Below are 19,051 nucleotides of genomic sequence, written 5' to 3'. Positions count from 1 at the left end.
ATTGAGACTTGAATATCCGTCAAAATATAAAGTATGAAATCATTAACCACAAACCAATTTTTACCACTTTTTATAGCTACAAGATTTTCAAGAAGACATGTTAACTACGTAACTACCTATTTTTAACAATATTACTTTATTATTTTTATCTTGTTATATTTGAACAATTATCCTGCAGTTTATATGCAAGGATTTCCTTCTACAACCACAGAAATAATATGCAATAGAAAACATGAAGAGGAATAAAATATCAAAATGGAATTCTAGTTAGTAAGGCTGCAATTCCCATATTGGGATACCCTCCTCCAATTGAGGGGGGATTTAAATCTTCTCGGGGCAGAGTTGTAGGGTTGGAGCCGGTCTACCTAGCTTTATTTGACGTTCATAAGCGCATTGTAATTATGCCTACTTGAATAAACTATCTTTTATCTTATCTTATCTTAAATTGTTTCATTGTTGTTGTACTTGTATCATTGTCACACAGGAAAGTCATAATGACATCCTGACTGCTCATACCTTTGCCATTTAGATTGTCTTAGCACAGTGTCACTTACCTTAATGCATTTTTATAAATTGAACATCTTGTTGGTTGGGTATTTCTTAGCTTTAATGATTAGTCTTTCTTAATGAGTTAGTTTCTATTTAGATTTCTAAAGAGAGCGTTTAGTTAGGCCATCTGGTGTAGCACTCAGCCGCACATACATAGTTACTTAAAATGAGAAATGTGGTTACCTACCAATTTCTTTCCAAAAGAAAGTTATAAAATACATGTCCAAATAAGATATATGAAAGTATATTTCAATGTTCCTAAGTTCTTATTGAATGTGCACTTTCTGATACGTACTCCACTATTAAAAGGAACTTTATTAAATTAAAAATATATTAAATTTGTGCCTTTAGGTATGAGAACAACTTCATGTTGTATTAAATTACTAATTTAATTTCAGAATGTATCAATTGACGGGATAACAGAACAATTGAATGGGAATAACAAGAACACCCTGGACAGCCTCGGCTTTGGGTTCAGTGTGGGCGTGGAGCCTGACAAGGCAAAGGATATCAGTCTCATTCAGGACTTCGACAGAATACAGAAAGACACCACTGATTTCTGTAATATACAGGTTAGTTTACCACACGAAATCATTATGTATCTCATTATTTAAGTGTTGTAATTGTAATAGATGGTAGGTACGATTTTTATTTCCAACATATTCATTAATATAATAAAACCTAGACATTATAACAATGAACATTTAAAACTTTCGCGTTTTCAACACATATATACAAAATATATAATTGTTAACTTTCAAGTTTTCTGGCACTGTTCATTAATACACCGTTTAAGTATGTTTGATTTATATAGATAATTCATAATTCTTATGTATTTTCATATTTTAATGTTCAGGTTTATATAATCCAATTAAGGAAACTGTAAGTCTACTACATTACTAAATGCTATTGTATCCAATGTAGCAATACGAGACTGTTTGTTTCTAAATAAATAAAAAAAAAAAAATAAAAAAAATAAAAAAAAAAAAGTTGTGATAGATGACAGACCCAATTTTAAATGTGATTTAATATCAATTATAACAACTGTAAAAGTATCTCATTATACAGTTAGGTTAGACAAGAAGTAAGCGACATGAGTGTAAGTTCAAAATATGAAATGTCTTTTAAATATTACAGTATATATGATTTTATTGAATGCTTGTTTCTAAAGTAGTTCATTGCAAATTATGGTCTTCTTCTCTTCTTAATTTAAGTTGTTAAATTTACTGTTTACAATAAGGCTATAACAATTAAACTTTACTAGGAGATATGTACCAGAATTGACACAATATTTTTAAATTTTTTTCTATTCTAACAATATGCCAAAATTGACAGGATTCCATAAATATTTTCTCAGTATATTTGCGTCTACTGCTGGGCGACATTCTTATGCACCTTTGTAAGCGGTGACGTCTACTTTCTTCATTATAGGTATTCCAGGCACACTCTGAAACAAATCCGTTCGCATCAGATGACAATGAAGAGTTACTAGAAAGATTGAAGAGCAAAGAGCGAGACCCGATGAGTATGAGCTTCTACCAGGAGAAGGACGACGACACATGCGAGCGCCTGCTCGACGGGCCCGTCGACCTCAACGCCGTGCGGCAGCTGCCCGCCGCCGACGACGACCACGACGACAAGGAGAACGTCAGCCCCCGCCCCGACAACGACCACCCCCTGCACAACAACGACCAATTCGACCAGGGCGCCAACTTCATAGACTACGTCAACAACTCGAACAACCTACAGAATTTCCCCAACATAGATCTACAGACCGACCGCCCGCCCCAAGATAACGTCGTGCAGACGGACACGCCCGAATCTCACAAGCTCCTGTTCGAACAGATACCCGAAATACCAGACGGCAAGAGCTCCGAACTGGGCTTCAACGAGGATATTCAGGACCATTCGGATCGAGCGAGCACACCGCAGGAGGAAACGTCGCAGGATGTCGAAATGGAGTGCAAACCGGAGACGCCCTGCGAGCCCGCCTCGCGCCCCGAGTCGGCGCAGGAGCCCCCACAGACGCAAAACGAAATCGTAGAGGCGGAACACGCTCCTTTTGAAGAGCTTTGTCACCGGGCGGAACATACAGATAATCTACTGGAAAACGACCTGCACGAATCGCACCCTACCGAAAATCACGAGCATTCCAACGAGCACATGGCGCCGTCCCCCGCGCCCGCGGACCGCGGCGACGTCACCCCGGAGCCGGCGCACGAGCTCCAAGAGAACGTTAAGGCTGAAATACACAACTACGACAGGATCGACGACCACTTCGACGTCGGCGCCCCGCACGAGGACGACGCGATCGAGCCCCGGGACGCGGAGACGCCCCACGACTTGCACGAGGAAGTCGACCTCCTGTCGGCCACCGCCCACGAGAGCGAGGCGCCGCTGTCGCCCGCGCCGCACCACGAGGATCTGCTCGCCGCCTCCCCCGCGCCCGCGCGCTCCCCGCTGCCGGCGGCCAGCCCCGCGCCCGCGCACACGGAGCTCCTCGCGGCCGCGTCGCCCGCACCCTCGCCGCTCCCCAGCGAGCCGGCCCCGCCGGCCAAGTCTCCCCTCCCGGCGACCTCCCCGCTGCCCGAGTCTCCCCTCCCGGCGACTTCCCCGCTGCCCGAGATTCCCCTCCCGGCGACCTCCCCGCTGCCCGAGTCTCCCCTGCCGGCGACCTCCCCGCTGCCCGTCGAATCGGCTCCCCCCGTAGACTTCGAGATTACGAGAGAATCCCCGCCGCCGGTGGAGATCGAGTCGCCCGCCCCCGAGGCCGCGGCCCCCGCGGAGTCGCCGCTCCCCGCCGAGCCGGAGCCGCGGCCCGAGACCGCGTCGCCCGTCGCCGCCGCGCCGTCGCCCGCGCCGCCCGTCTGCGACCGCCTCACGCCCGAGCTCCCCCGCGAGGAGACCGCCGCGGCGCCCCTCGAGGACCGGCCGCGGACGCCCGAGGCCGCCTCCGGCCCCGCCCCCGACATCGTCCCCGAGGAGCGGACCGAACAATCGCACCGAGACCTCGTCACGGATATAGATATCGGCATCCCCGAGTCGCACGCTCAGGAAATCTGCGTCCCCGTCACGAGCGAGATCATCGACGAGGTCGTACAGCTGCCCGCCGGCACCCCGCCGCCGACGCCCGCCGTCGATATGAGCGCGCCGCCGCTCGAGGCGCCGGCCGCCGAGCCCGCGGCCACCGAGGCCTCGCTCGCAACGGCCGCCGCCGTCGGCGCGGCCGCCACCGCCGTCGCCGCGACCGCCGCGGCGGTCGCCAAGGCGAAGACCCCCGCGAAGAAGACCGCCGCGTCCCCCGCCCCGAGGCCGGCCGCGACCCCCAAGTCCGCGACGAAAGCGGCCGCGCCCGCCTCCGCCGGCAGGAAGCCCGCGCCCGCCGCCGCCCGGCCGTCGCTCGCCAAGTCCCCCGCCGCCGCCGCGGCCGCCAAGCCGAGGGCGCCGGCGGCGAGGCCCTCGCCCCGGCCCGCCGTCAAGAGTTCGCCCGCGAAGGAGGCGCCGGCGGCCGCCAAGCCCGCCGCGCCCCGCGCCGCCCCCGTCCCCCGCGCGGCGCCCAAGGCCCCCGGCCCGCGGCCCGCGCCCGCCGCCGCCGCGGCCAAGCCCGCCGCCCCGCGCGCGGCCCCGGCGCCCCGCCCGGCCCCCCGCCCCGCCTCGAGCGCGGCGCCGCGCCCCGCCGCCCGCCCCGCGCCGCGCCCGCAGCCGCAGCCCGCCAAGCCCCGGGAGCTGAAGCCGGCCGAGAAGAAGCCCCTCCCGAACGGCGACGCGAAGGTGCCGCCCCCGATCAGGAGGGTGCCCGTCGCCGCGCGACCCGCGCCCCGCCCGGCGACCGCTCCCGCCCCGGCCCCGACTACCAAGTGAGTACTATAAAATCGACTCCGACTTCTTATTCCTCATTCTTTGAAGACCTTTCCCGTGGCGAAGGGTCGGTAATCGTGAGCTCGCGGCGCTCGCCCCACCGAACGTCGTGGTTTTAATAGTACATTACTGCAGACGCCGGGAAAGAGGGGCTTGCCGGGTGAGTAGGTATAGCCGGCCGACCGTAGGGAGGCCGGATAGTGATACGAAGCCGGCAAGACCTTTTCACGGCTAGGCATGTATAGTGCTTTTCTCAAACATGCAATGAAATAAAAAATACACCACTCAAAAAAACAAATTTATAACCTTTATAATAAAAATCCAACTTCACAACAAAAGTTTTTTAATTTTCTTTCCAATCCCGCCATAAATGTTTTTTTTTTATGGAAGTCGTCCGTATTTCGCATGTGTAGTGTTCGAATAGACCTTATTAGGGCGATTATACACAATCTGATAATAAGAATCTCAATTTCTATAAATAAAATAAATGCAGAGGATTAAATATTGTCTATGGTCTCTGGTGACTTATGTATAGACAAAATTTTAAATTTATTCATCAGATTCGTATTCTTAATATCAGTACGTTGGTGTATAACAGGCGTTAACATGGATATTTTGGTCCGATAACCATTCATTCACCAAAAATATATAATTCGGCTGTTTAGTCTGTTCATGGACACAGACCCCATGTTTACATTAGAATTAGAAAAAAATTACTTCCCGGCCTAGGCCTTCAATTTCGTATGAAATTCCTTTACAGTTCTCTGGAGTTGCTCCGCCCTAAACGTGATACTTCGAAGCCTGATATAACGCCCGGAGCGACGACATTTCATTGCATGTTTGAGAAAAATAGTCTCGCCTCCGCTCGACCCTCTAAACTCGCTCGGTCGGCGATGTCGGTCCCGATGTTAGAACTAAACTAATGTAGAACGATTACGGATGTTTTCTTTAATGCAATATTTCGTAACACGCGACCCTTGTACTGACTTATATCTCCCGCAGGCCCGCCGCCCCTCGGCCGGCCGCCCGCGCGCCGCTGTCTGCGCGCGCGCCGCTGGACAAGCAGAGCAAGGACCTCGCCAACAAGCGCATCACCGCCAAGGCCGCGCCGCCCAGGACTGCCCCCAATAAGGTATATCTTATAATTCATTTGTAGCAACTTTAAAAACATCTTGCACCGGGGGGGGTTAAAGAAGACTTCGCGTGTATTTTTTTTACAGTGAACGAAACTCGTGACTGAAGTTAACTCGCTATTATCTTATTTTACGAAATTTTAGAGCGCGTAACTTAAAATTACGTCGAATGAAAAACGATGAAAAAAATATACGTGAAGTTATGTGAGGGAGAAGGGGTAGCCAGAAACCTCACCAAATATCACCAAGTGGGACCCGGTGGGGGTCAAAAAGTAGCCGAAAACACCTCGCGTGTTTTGTGCACAACCCCCTACGTCTTTCCACATTATTGTTCATCCACAATTTTTTTTTATAATTTCTGCAGCTGTAGTACATTTTAATTTATGTATATTTTTGTTTGACATTTCAGACGGCTCCCGCAAGCAAGACGTCAGCAGTAAAGAGCGTGCCCAAGAAGCCGCTGTCGAAGGCCACCAACGGGCTGGTGAACGGCGCCGAGCTGAAGCCGCCGCCGTCGCCGCCGGCCGCCGACAACGCGCTGCTGCCCGACGTGATCGCGTGAGCGGCGCGCCGCCGGGCCCGCCGCAGAGTACACACTCGACGTTAACGCTTGGCCAGACACAGAGCGCGACGCAGCGCCGCGTCCGCGGCACATGCTAACAGGTTACCGACGTCAAACAGACTGCGTCCCGCCGGTATCACGCCCCGCTTCTGTCGCGCCCCGCGCCGCGCGGCCCCTTGCGTCCGCGCAGCGCTGCGCCACGCGGATGCGGCGGGCCGCGTCGCGCTGGGTCACATCAGTCGGATCGGACGTTAGGCAGCGAGCGGTGGCGCGCGGCCGCGCCGCGTTCGCGCGCGCGATGAGGGCGTGTTGAGAGCGCGGTCCGCGCGCGCCCTGTTTGAACAGTCATCGCGTCGGCATCACGCGGCGCTGCGTCGCGCTCTGTGTCTGGCCAAGCCTTTAACGTTCACTCAGGCCGCCCGCGGGGGCGGGAGCCTCGATCTCGGAACGCCCCAGTGATGGATTCCTATTATTTCCGCTTGAATTTTGTGATTTTCTATAAGTGTATGATAGTTGACGCGTTAGGTGCGGGAACGTTCCCGGGGTATATTAGAGTCGCTTTATAGACGTACGTCGCCGGTTCGTTACGCGGGCCGAACCCCGCAACGGTTATTATTCATTATTATGATATGAGTCTGTTTTTAGAATTTTATATTACCAACGAATGATTGATTTAAAATCTGGCTTTTAATTTATTATCTTTGTATAACCGTATTATTTAAATAAAAACGTGAGGAAGGACTGAGACATTGTTTTATTTATGAAAATTCTAGTGATGCGGTTGTTTTTTACGCGAGGCTTAAGGATTAGATGTTGTTTAATTGCTACTGTACTTACATATTATGTAAACTTAAATAATCATGGTGTTACAAAGAAATAACTAAAATAGAACATTTTATTCGAATAAATGATTATACATCCTCTTACAAGCCTTTTTCTATTTACAACACTATTCCTTTGTATTTACTAGGTACACTTAGCTTATCACTATCCGTAATCACTTTATTAACATCACATGGATAGGTATTGTCTAAATAGAAAAATGCGGGAACCGGAAGTCGGAATCCTTGAGGTTGTCAGCGATCCAACGATCTGCCTGCTGCGTCATTTCCTCGTCGAAGTAGTCGCGCCAGCCGCCAGCTTTACCTGCGAACAACCGAATATATTCATAGTAACCACACTAATAATACTTCCAAAGAGCTCATTAAACTTAATCCACGCTACTTAGTATGCGAGTTTAGTTATGGTTATTACTAATGAGTTCAGTTGAGACACGTAGACTAGACATAATAATATATCACGAATGAATTGGGATTGAGGCAGGCACACCAACAACAAACTATTCAAGTTTTGATTTTCTCCGCTAGATGTCAGCTCTGCCCTAATTTTTTTTTCTAACAAATTAGTTGCGCTTCTCACTACTAGATGTCACTATCGTATCGTACTGTCAATTTAGGTGCGCGTAAGAGGGTCTGTCATTTTGTGAGCTACATGGGAAGCTTAAACTTCACAATCACGCCTCGCGCCAAAAATCTAACGGCTCCTGTGCTGTATAAAAACTCCGCTTAACTACCGGACGCACCTTTCCGAATGAACCCTTGCTCTCCCGGTATGAGGATGCCAAGCTCCTTCATGACGTCATAGTTGACGGACTTGTTATTCTTGAAGCTGTCGATGCTCAGGTGCTCGCAGAGCTTAGCTATCTCTTCATCAGAGTACTGCTTGTCGAGGAAAGCGGCGACGCGACGGACGGCCGCTGGTAAATCCTGAAAGTAAAACGCTAGATTAACCTTCGCATAAATTTTTCAAGAGTCCCGTCACCCTCTCCCGGTCAGTCCCACAGCTCCCATTGTATTCTTAGTTGGTCATTGAAAACGCCATGTGAGTTTGCTGTAGATTGCTCGCTTTATGCGATCCTTGCTTTAGTTGCCCTAATTATCGATTCGATCGAATTGATTTTAGCAAACAGCGAAATCGACTCCACACTCGCGTTCGTGGCTTCGCAACGCGATTCACGCACACAGTCTGGAGGGGGCTTAAGGCAATATCGAGTTAGACTCATGTTAGACTATTGAGAGACTATAGAGCATGGTAGGTAATTAAAAAGACGACCGGAAACAATCAAATGTTACGACGTGAAACTGACCTTAGTGAGCTCTTCATAGAACAAAAACAACATGTGAGGATGATGCCGTTTCTGCCACGCTTCTTTAAGGTGCTCGAAGTATGGCGTCCAATGGTCTGCAATGTGTAAACAAACCAACATTATAAACCCCTGCACGTGAGTCTCTTTTCAACAAGTGATTTCCGCTTGTGCCCATTAGGTATAAAACGAATCCAATTGAAAAACCTGAGGATGAGACACTATTTAAAGAGTAGGTAAAGGCCAGTCCAGACGGGACAAATTTTCGCCCAATCTGAATTGTCTTGATCACTAGGTGGTGTGGACGCAAAAATGAAATTGGCTCGTCGATTCCACTTGATTCGATTGTAAGATTATGGCCGATCAAATGGAGGTGCGGAAGCGATGTCTTTATTTATATATACTCGTGTTTTTTTGTTTTATATATGATCACAAAAGTAGGTACGTAGTTAGACTAGGTACTTATTAATACATCTCAGCACTTAAGTACTTAGCTGGTGACAAATAAATAAAGAAACCTAAATGTTATTTCCTAGCTTTATCAATGTAAAACAGTAAGTGCCGCGGAACTGAATCATTTCCTTGTTTACTTAATTATAGCTGTTGCAATCAGGTTTCTGCTTTTATACATATAAATAGCCTGCTTTATGAATTGAAAAATGAACTGCACATTTATGATACCTACCACTCTATTGAGTTTGACGCCTAGGCACCGAATAAATAATAGTACTAAGTACAGAAGACTCACTCTAACAAAACGAGTCTGTTACGATCAGCACAGATAACAGCGCCACGCGCGGCTTATGGCTTTCCCCAAAATTGGGGCCGAACGGATGTAGGTACTTTTAGCTACCTGTAGCAAAGCGACGAAATCGCGGAGTGAGCCACGCCTGGCCTAGGTAGGTATGTAACAACGTACCTATCCTCTTAGTAGTACGTCCTAAGAATACTTAATATAACGTTTAAAACACGACGCACATAAGGGATGACGAGGTATTCCACCTGTACAATTTCATGGTCCAATGTATATTTGCGTCTCACATTTTGCTTAATGAGAGAGTGAGTAAAACATACGCAATGCATATTGGAATTATTGGACAGGTGGAATATAAGATTTGATTTCATTATTAAGCTATAATAGTAGGGTACTCACGCAAGTCATTGATGAAGAAATTCCAATACATTTTGAAATCACCAATATATCCCTGTGTTCTGATCAGCCTGTTGAGATGGTAAAACGATACAGCGACATCTCGCGGGTCACGGGCGACATACACCATCCGACCCTTGTCTAACAGCGTGGGAGGAAGCAGGGATATGGGTAAATGAGTCTTAATGAATCGCTGCGAGGTGTTTGCCGCCAACTGTTCTGTTCCAGGCTGGGAGACCAGCTCCAATAGGCGAAGCTTCTCAGAACTGTGACTGTTCTCTTCGTGGAACCGTGCTTTCATCAGTGGGTGGACGAATATGGAGAATCTAGAAACATTATTAACCAGTTACTTTACAGTTTACTTTATAAAGCACTCCCACTTACAAACTTGACAAGGGCCGAGCTACGAGGGGCGTTCAAAATATTCTCGGTATTGATATCTTACAACCTCTTCTAAAATTTCTTTCGTTACTGGCCGCTAAGGTTTATTCATTGACATTAAAAAAAAGTATAATTCGAAGCGAGATGTTCTTTTGTTTTTCTGCAATTGCTGAACAAACATGAACATCATGTGGGAATTGACAATATTAACTAAATTAGAACATCGATGCGTGATAAAATTCTTGACAAAACAGGGTAAAAATAAAAAAACCATAAAAGAGGAAATGGATTGTGTTTACCGTGAGTCTGCTCCTTCTTTATCTACCATTCAAAAGTGGTCAAGCGAGTTTAAACGTGGAAGGGAGAGTGTTGAAGACGACCCTAGACCTGGCCGGCCTGTAGTAGCTACTTCACAAGAAAATATTGATAAAGTGGAAAAACTTATATTGGAAGATGGTCGAGTGAAGGTAAAATCTATAGCACAAGTAACCAATCTCTCTATTGGTACCATACATGATATTATCCATGACCATCTTAATATGTCAAAAGTAAGTGCAAGATGGGTTCCGCGAATGCTGACTCGGCTTCAAAAAGGCATGCGTGTAGCTTGTTGTTCCGATTTTATTGACCTGTGCGGTGAAAATCCTGATGAGGTGCTGCAAAGAATAGTTACTGGAGATGAAACCTGGGTTCATCATTATGACCCAGAGAGTAAACAAGAGTCCATGCAGTGGCACATTAAGGGTTCAGCTCATCCCAAGAAGTTCAAGGTCATCCCTTCAGCTGGCAAGGTCATGGCCACGATATTTTGGGATTGTGAAGGAGTATTACAGATCGATTATAAAGAAAAAGGTGTAAATATCACAGGACAGTACTACGCTAACATTCTACGTCAATTAAAGGATGCAATCAAAGAAAAGAGGCGAGGAAAGTTAACCAAAGGTGTTATGCTTCTGCATGACAACGCCCCCGTCCATACTGCTCATATTGCCAAGGCAGCTATTGTTGAATGTGGGTTTGAAACTGTTACTCACCCACCGTATAGTCCGGACTTAGCCCCCAGCGACTTCTTTTTGTTCCCCAATCTTAAAAAGGATCTGCGTGGAAATAAATTTTCCGATGATGAAGCATTGAAGGCGGCAGTGGAGGAGCATTTTTACACCAAAGATAAAAAATATTTTTATGCAGGATTAATAAAAATAATTGATCGATCTTTTAAGTGTATGAACATAGGGGGGGAGTATATTGAAAAATAAAAATATCAAACTTTTCGTACTTGTTTGTTTTCATTCTCATACCGAGAATATTTTGAATACCCCTCGTAGCAGTGGCGGTGCGTCAAATTACTTGTTAAAAGGCAAGCCCGCGGTGCTAATTTTGGTTTCAGTTTCATACGGTAGATAGGTACATTACGGTAACGGTAGGACAAGTTCTTTATTCAATTTAATTACGTATGTATTGTAGGTACAGGGGGGTAGTGATAGTAGTGATTTATGAATCTAGAAATCTGTCTACCCAGACGTAGAGTTCAGAGATTCTGGATAAATATGTGATAATATCTCTATGGCACTTACTCTAAAAACGGGTATCTCTCGGTGAGTGGAATTGCGTCGGATTTCTCGTAGTCCAAATCGTTTGCGACCATCCAGACCAGTTCTTGCGTCCAAGTGGTACCTGGAGAGAGTACGGATACTTAAATATACCTATATTTTAGTTTTAAATTTCAAAAGTATGGTCCCATCCGGGCCCGGCAGAAAGCATGGAACTTTTCATTAATGTGTATACCTACTTTATACAACATGAAAACCCGGAAATGGAAAGTCGTCAATTGGTGTTTTTTCTAAAAAAAAACTTGAGTTCCGTAAAACGAGGTGACTTTAGGAAATTTTGGGGATACTTTGATAGTTTTAAAACTGCCACTAAATTATCATTATTCATTATTTTCTCGTACTGTTCGTGTAACAAGTTAGATTATTATACATACTTGTTTACCTACTACTAAAAAATCCGAATAAAAATATGTAACGGCTGAAAAACTGAAATATCGAAGTCGCCCCTGCATTTGAAAGTCACCCCGGTTTACGGTTACCAAAGACGCATTACACATTACAATGCAAACCATAAGATTGAATCATGTCTGTGGATAGTTTTGCGCGTTTATCCTCATTCAATGTAAGTTTATCGAGATTACAGGGCAGGCCCTGCACATCCTTACAGCCACCATAGCTCACCCGATCGAGGATAGCTGGCCACGAAGATGTCGCTGGGGCGCACGTCCATGGTGTAGATGTGGAGCGCCTCTTGCTTATACTTGTTCGGGAGAAAGTAGCCTTTCGGGCCCACTCGTACGAAACCGGTGTGCTCGCCTGCAGACCAAATTCGCTAATTACTTAATCCTCTACCTTTTTCGATTGACCCATGAATGAATCATAGTCTTTCTGAAGACGTGTTGAAATGAAACATCTGTTAATAAACCTTTCGCAAAGCATGCCTTCACAAGTAAACCATACGTTTTTGTATGAAAACAAGTTGAGCAATTTGAGCATGGTTGAGTTTACATTCGAGATAAAGGAATTACCTACAGGTGATGATGGCAGAATAAAACCGAAGTCATCATTCTCTGATTAACCCCCGACGCAAAAAGAGAGGGGTACGTGTTATAAGTTTAACGTGTCTGTCTGTGGTATCGTAGCTCCCAAACGGATGAACCGATTTTCGTTTAGTTTTTTTTGTGTCATAGATACCTAATTTTATACCCGAGTGTTCTTAGCCATGTTTCATGAAGATCTGTTCAGCCGTTTGAAGATCATTAGCTCTTATAATCTTATAGTCAGGGGGTTTTTTAATTTTGGTTATTATTTAAATTTGACTAGCTTAAATCATCTTTTAATGTTGTTAATTTAAAGTGAAAATTGACTTGTTTTAGAACTTATGTATTTAATTTCGCAGTTAGGAATATGATGGCGTCGATGGCAGTCCGAGGAACTAAATAATTGCTGCAACGAACGCATAGCCTTGATTTAAGTTGAGTACATTCTTGGCGGTGCACCTTTATGACCAATCGTGCGTGCTATTTGGAGGTTAAGGTACATACCTACTAGGTTTACAAAAAACTTTTAGTAAATAAAATAACAGTTAAATTGAATCTATTTATTTATGTTGATGCAGAGGTTGCGTTTATACTTACCATACCAAGCCTATAACAAAATGTGTAGGTACCATTTATAATTAACAATGCATGGGTATTACAGGGTAGTTTTTGTCCCGAAATCCATTCTCTAAGGGTCCATTACATTTCTGATAATAGTCGTTATACCTAGTAGTAGTGAAATTAGAGGATTTTTTTACTGCTGAATAACTTTACTGACTACATATGTGTGTTACGACATCCAAATTATTTTTTTAAATCCATCCTATGATAAAATTATAGGATCAAGGTATTTAATTATATGTACTATATCAGGTTGTACAATTGATGATATTTAAATCAAAATCAAACCATAAAACAATGAGTAAATCAGACACATAGCTCTACACTTCTACATACCTAATCGAGACAAAAGTAGGTTACATTGATAAAGGACAATGACTTTGATAGTTAAGTAGATATCTACTTGCTCGTAGGTATGTGTCAATTCGACTACAAAACGCAGCAATAACAATGAATCCAACTTCTTAAAAAAAATTGAAGTTCTTAATATGTATAAAACCCGAACAAGTGCGAGTCGGACTCGCCCACCGATGGTTCCGTGTACAAATTTAACTTAACTTTTTATTTTACAAATTTATAGTTTTGAGATTTTTTCCTGTACTTGTAGTGTAAGACGATATTACTTGCCAAATTTCATAGGTAGTTCTAGGTCAACGAGAAGTACCCTATAAATTTTAATTCCCTTGAGAGTGTCGAAATATAAGTTTTTTGGGTATAAGTATACGGCCACGCGGGTACCTTTTGTTAACGTTAACTTAGAAGTTTTTTTTTTCAGCTTATAGACCTAGGTACCTATATGATTTAATTTCAACTTGATAGGTACCTCCGCGCGTTTCCGAGATAAAGGTCTTGACATACATAATACAATGATTTATAATCAGGAGAAATACTAAGTTAAAAAACCGGCCAAGTGCGAGTCGGACTCACGCACGGAGGGTTCCGCACCATCAACAAAAAATAGAGCAAAACAAGCAAAAAACGGTCACCCATCCACGTACTGACCCCGCCCGACGTTGCTTAACTTCGGTCAAAAATCACGTTTGTTGTATGGGAGCCCTACTTAAATCTTTATTTTATTCTGTTTTTAGTATTTGTTGTTATAGCGGCAACAGAAAATACATCATCTGTGAAAATTTCAACTGTCTAGCTATCACGGTTCGTGAGATACAGCCTGGTGACAGACGGACGGACGGACGGACAGCGGAGTCTTAGTAATAGGGTCCCGTTTTTACCCTTTGGGTACGGAACCCTAAAAAGGGTAAAGGCCTTAAGATGAAGGTCGGAATACCTATTACAGTGACGATTTGTTTAGTACACTTGTAAACAGTACCTAGTAAATGTCAGTAAACCTATCATTTAATCATTTAATCATTTAATCATTGCAATCATATTTAATCATTGCAATCACCTACTAAGTATATAGTACCTAAGTCTACTAAACTGCGACATAAACCGAATAGTTAGGTGCAAGAATGCTGTTTGAATAATGATTTATGTAATCAATAAATTTAGAGTTGACCTACATACATATAGAAACTGATGAACATGTTAAAGCTGTTAAAATTTCCGTTTCTCGTCACTCACCGTTAACACCTTAAAATCAAGATAAGTAGGTATGCATTAATAGTTCAAAAATAAAAATATTTATAAAAAAAATTGTAAAATTTCAATTTACATTGTATTATAAATTCGAAATAATATTTAAACGTTTACCTACCTGTAAAATACTTCATTAATTCCGCAGCCAACTTGGGCTCTACATCCCTTATTTCTAAAGGAAACTTGTTATTATTTTGTACATCCATTTTGCCTTTTATAACCCGCCGTATTTTATTCACGATCAAATTAAAACAATTGTCACACTTTAAATGTGGAAGTGAAACCGAGGGAAAGCGAAAGCGCGCGCGTTTGTCGGAGCCCGCGCACACTGTGCGCGCGAAGTCTTCGACTGATATTGTTTACCACCGTTACCACCACTTGAACTTGAAACAATCTCAATATAAGTGCCCAGAGATTTTGGTTCTCAATGCTGTAGGTTAACAGGTACAGAAAAACAAAACTATAAGTAGTTACGCTCGCGGTTGCCTTGAAGATCTTAAAATTGAGTGGTTGTGTATAGTACATTCTGTATTATAAGAGTATCGTTGCATTGCCAGGTATTATTTACATGTTCCTGTAGACGCTTTCAAAAATATAGTTGCAAATAAATATTTAAATTGTATCAAAAGGGTAAAGTTATGCCAGAGACGGCTGATATGACGAAAACAGTTCCTTCCATATTATAGATGTCATCAGGCAACCTTTGCAAGAGGAGGAACGAACTTTTTTCACAACCCGGAAAGACCTCCAAAGTCCAGAAGGCTTTAAACAGTAGGTAGAGAGAAAGATGTACTCTCTTCCTTAAGAATTTCTGTTATTTTCACGGTTTCTAGCCCCACTGGATTTTCATCACGCTTTTTTCAATTTCAATTTTCATCGACGGATTTCGCTCAAATTTCAATGGGCGCCGTATAGTGCACAGTGTTCCAAAATGAAGAACCGATTTCCTATTCCTACTATTACTATCTTAGGTCAAAAACAAAAGTGTCGGTTATTGGTTCTTGTCGGTCATTGGTGGGTGCCTCTACGTTAGGTAGATACTATTTTATACAAGCAATTGCAATGATCGGTAGATGATAGAAGTTGCTACGTTTCAAAAGGTCAAAACAAAAAGAAAACATTTTTGTGTTCCAAGTTCCAATAAAATTGTTCGGCCATTTATTTACTTAGCTACATATTGCTAAGTTGCTAAGTATACCTACTTGTACCTAAAAGGTAAAACAGGATTGCAATAAGGTACAAACATTGCATAAGGCAAGTGACTTTACATATCATATATTTGAATTAAGGACGTCATCACTTCATAGGTGTTCGTACTTTACGCTGCGGCATATAATCATAAGCCTCTACTATGTCATACAGTTAATGGATATCTATGTATATAGGTATTCTAATAATACATGAATGTAACGCATCTTATACTTAGACAAATCTATGTAGCTTAGTCCGGAACAAAATTACGTTTATTATTTGATCCGGGCATGGCAGTTGTTAGTCGGTGGAGGTATTAGGCGGCGCTGTAGATGTATTAATTAGCGCTTTAAGGTTCCGTCACACAGACGCGTTTTCCGGGCGGGGCGTGAGCGTTTTGTATGTAAAAGCGGCGCCCCCCGCTCACGCTCCGCCCGGAAAACGCGCCCGGGTGACGAAGCCTTAGTCAGGTCCGTCTTCAACGACTATCCGTGATTTTATTCGCGTTGAAGTTGTTAAGGCGTTTTTGCGTGATCGAGTAATTTTAGAAACTCCCGCTTGCTCGAGCATCAATATGCAAATACGAGGGGTTAAACAACATATTTGCCCCCTTGCAAAACAAATAACTATAAGTCATACTGTGCGTGTATGACCATTCATTAGATATGTTTATTTGCCTGTCACAAATCCCTAGTAGAGTCTCTAGAGTTACTACTCGTACATCGGCATCAGTGACACTGTGACAAGACTTAGATTGTGTGTTATATGGGTCGGCATGGTAAACAAGGTGTATTAACTCGCACTTGGCTAGTTAATAATGCGACTTAAAACTATTAGGAATAGTAGCTAATAATGGAAAGGATAAGCAATGCTGACGCCTGTTAAAATTGCTTGAGCATGACACCAGCACTGTGTTTTGCTTCGTAGCGAAGACTTCCGTAAAATGCTACACATATTTGTAACGATAGTTAATAGGTATCTTACATTATATGGGATTATACAAAGCCCATTTTGGCCTGGAAGGTGAGCCTAAATTGCTACCGTGCGGAACCCAAATTGTTCCATATATAACTAGATATAAGATTAATTTGCAGTGCCCTGCCAGGGTGCCATGTGGCCCATGTGTTCTACAAATATTGTAACAACTTTATTATGTACCATGGTTCGCAATAAACGATTATTCTATACCCACGGGGCAGGACGAGGAAATAGCAAGCGACAGCGACACCTACTGGATAAACACTGGGGAGGCCTCTACCCAAGCAGTGGGCTAAGCTGCAGGAGTTGTATGATATATTTATTCATAAGAAATAGTAGTTTATGTGACTGCTACATAGTGAGAGGCATTAAAATTAGGGATTGCAGAACCGGTACTATTTAAAAGAACCGGGATTTTCGGTACCGGGCAAAAATGGAACCGGGATTTCCCGGTATTTTCGGTACTGCTTTCAAAAATCAGTTTTCACATCAATTTTCAGTAAAAAAAGCGTAAAACGACCACGACTCTTTCTTAAAACAATAAAAAAGTAGCACAGTGAAGGTACACATTTTTTTTGTACCATAATATGTGTCTTCAAGTCACACAATCATTAATATAATTTGTTTCTTTTTCCTAAACTACATGATATTTTTACTATCTTTGATTGGCAAAAACTGAATTGTGGTTCAGTAATATCATCATTTTTTTTAAATATGTAAGACGTTTTGTGAAAAGCATGAAAAAAAATTGATAATTTTCGCATGCGTTCAAAATGGGCTGTGAACCTTCGAACATATAATAACAGAACTATCAATACGACAAATCAAGAAATTATTCAGCCAGAATTATTAATTCATTTAAAATATCATTATCAAATGTGAGTTTCTTGTACCGTGTTTGAATGTGAATTAAAAGTAGTATTTTATTAATTACAAAATTGTCTCTATTTTTGCTTCTAGTTAGTTAGTATACAAATATGAAATAACTAATTATTCGTATAAAATTATTTATTGTACAAACATTTATGCCCTTAACTTAAAGTATCAAATTACGCACTTTTATATTGTCGGCATTGTCAAACCCATTGATTTTTTTAATTTATTTTAATGTAGTGGTCAGCCGTAAAAGTATTACCATCAGCCTTAGATTGATAAAATATATTTATTTTCTTTATAAAACATGATATTTCATGCTAAGTAACAGAAAGCAGTCAAATATTGTACCGGAAATTTTAGTCCTAAAAATCCCGGGAGTACCGGGATTTTAATTTTGAAATCCCGGTTCTTTGCTTGGCTCTAAATCCCGGGAATTCCCGGTACTTTCGGTACCGGTATTTCCCGGGAGCAAACCCTAATTAAAATACGAGTGTGGGTTTAAGAAACGAACGTTAGTGAGTTTCTTAAAAGGATCACACGAGTATTTTAATGCCTAATTATGTACACTACTTTATCTAAACACATACTTAAAACTAACTAAAAGATAAACTGTACGTCAAATGGCGGTGAATGAAAACTTTTTTCACGCATGTCACACATCCGTAGTTTTTTTTAATTCCTAGACAAAATAATGAAGTCCCTATCTATACTCATGTCACTCGAGATCAAATACCGTGCGGTTTATATTAAAAAAAAAACATACTAAATTGACGTTTCGTATCGATAACTGTTTTAATATCTATGGATACTAGAATAGAGACCCACTTAAGTTTTGACTGCTGTTCCAAATTTAAACTCATAACCTTACAAAAATCTATAACGTTACCTATGTACTCGTACATTAAAGTACAAATTTTCCTACTACCATCAGATAAGAAAGTTCTCATAGTAAAATTGGTTGTAATAAAGCTTATCATTTCCTACGGTTTCTGAATGCATTATAGAGCACTAATGACATGTGTGTAGATAAATTAGTTTACAGTACATATGGTGCTACTTTCCCGCACTAGTGCGTAAGTAAGCACTTTTCGTCGCTATATCAAATATTTAAAGGGGCATATGTACTGTATAACGTTGTACGATACACGTGCGAATAGGGAATTCCTTTCGGTCGTGTTTTAATATATCGCCACTCGTTTCGAATTTCCTCTTTTCCGCACTTGTATCGTAAATAACTATTTCACCTCTCTTGTTCGAGAAGGCTCGCGCAGTTGTGAAAAAAAAAAATCTGCGCGTAGCTTAAATACTTAAGTAGAAATTGACTTAGGACTAGCTATTATCTTTCAACAACACTGTATCATACATACTTTACGCATGTGTCATAGGTAGTAGCTTCTGCCCGCAACTTCGTCTGCTTGGA

At 42.9% G+C, this 19,051-nt stretch overlaps 2 protein-coding genes across 2 annotated transcripts in view; one reads left to right on the top strand and one right to left on the bottom strand.

Annotated features, from left to right (window-relative positions):
- LOC134648708 (uncharacterized) overlaps positions 1 to 6,110 on the top strand; it is a 139,025-nt gene extending 132,915 nt beyond the window's left edge. The window contains exons 12-15 of the mRNA XM_063503217.1: positions 948 to 1,121; positions 1,981 to 4,406; positions 5,410 to 5,539; positions 5,950 to 6,110. Of these exons, the coding sequence (XP_063359287.1) occupies positions 948 to 1,121; positions 1,981 to 4,406; positions 5,410 to 5,539; positions 5,950 to 6,102 (2,883 nt within the window). The 3' untranslated portion in view covers positions 6,103 to 6,110. The remainder of the gene's footprint in view (positions 1 to 947; positions 1,122 to 1,980; positions 4,407 to 5,409; positions 5,540 to 5,949) is intronic.
- A 727-nt stretch (positions 6,111 to 6,837) lies between these two features.
- LOC134648649 (luciferin sulfotransferase-like) lies at positions 6,838 to 14,945 on the bottom strand. Its single transcript, XM_063503138.1, has 7 exons — positions 14,705 to 14,945; positions 12,008 to 12,142; positions 11,351 to 11,450; positions 9,399 to 9,721; positions 8,249 to 8,343; positions 7,685 to 7,868; positions 6,838 to 7,248 (listed from the first exon to the last, which is right to left on the bottom strand). The coding sequence occupies exons 1-7, from the start codon at positions 14,790 to 14,792 to the stop codon at positions 7,133 to 7,135; spliced, it is 1,041 nt and encodes a 346-aa protein (XP_063359208.1). The 5' UTR covers positions 14,793 to 14,945; the 3' UTR covers positions 6,838 to 7,132.
- Between the last annotated feature and the right edge of the window lie 4,106 nt (positions 14,946 to 19,051).

This window comes from Cydia amplana, chromosome 6, assembly GCF_948474715.1.
Source record: "Cydia amplana chromosome 6, ilCydAmpl1.1, whole genome shotgun sequence".
Classification (NCBI taxonomy): Eukaryota; Metazoa; Arthropoda; class Insecta; order Lepidoptera; family Tortricidae; genus Cydia; species Cydia amplana.
This window is presented reverse-complemented; position numbering and strand designations above follow the sequence as displayed.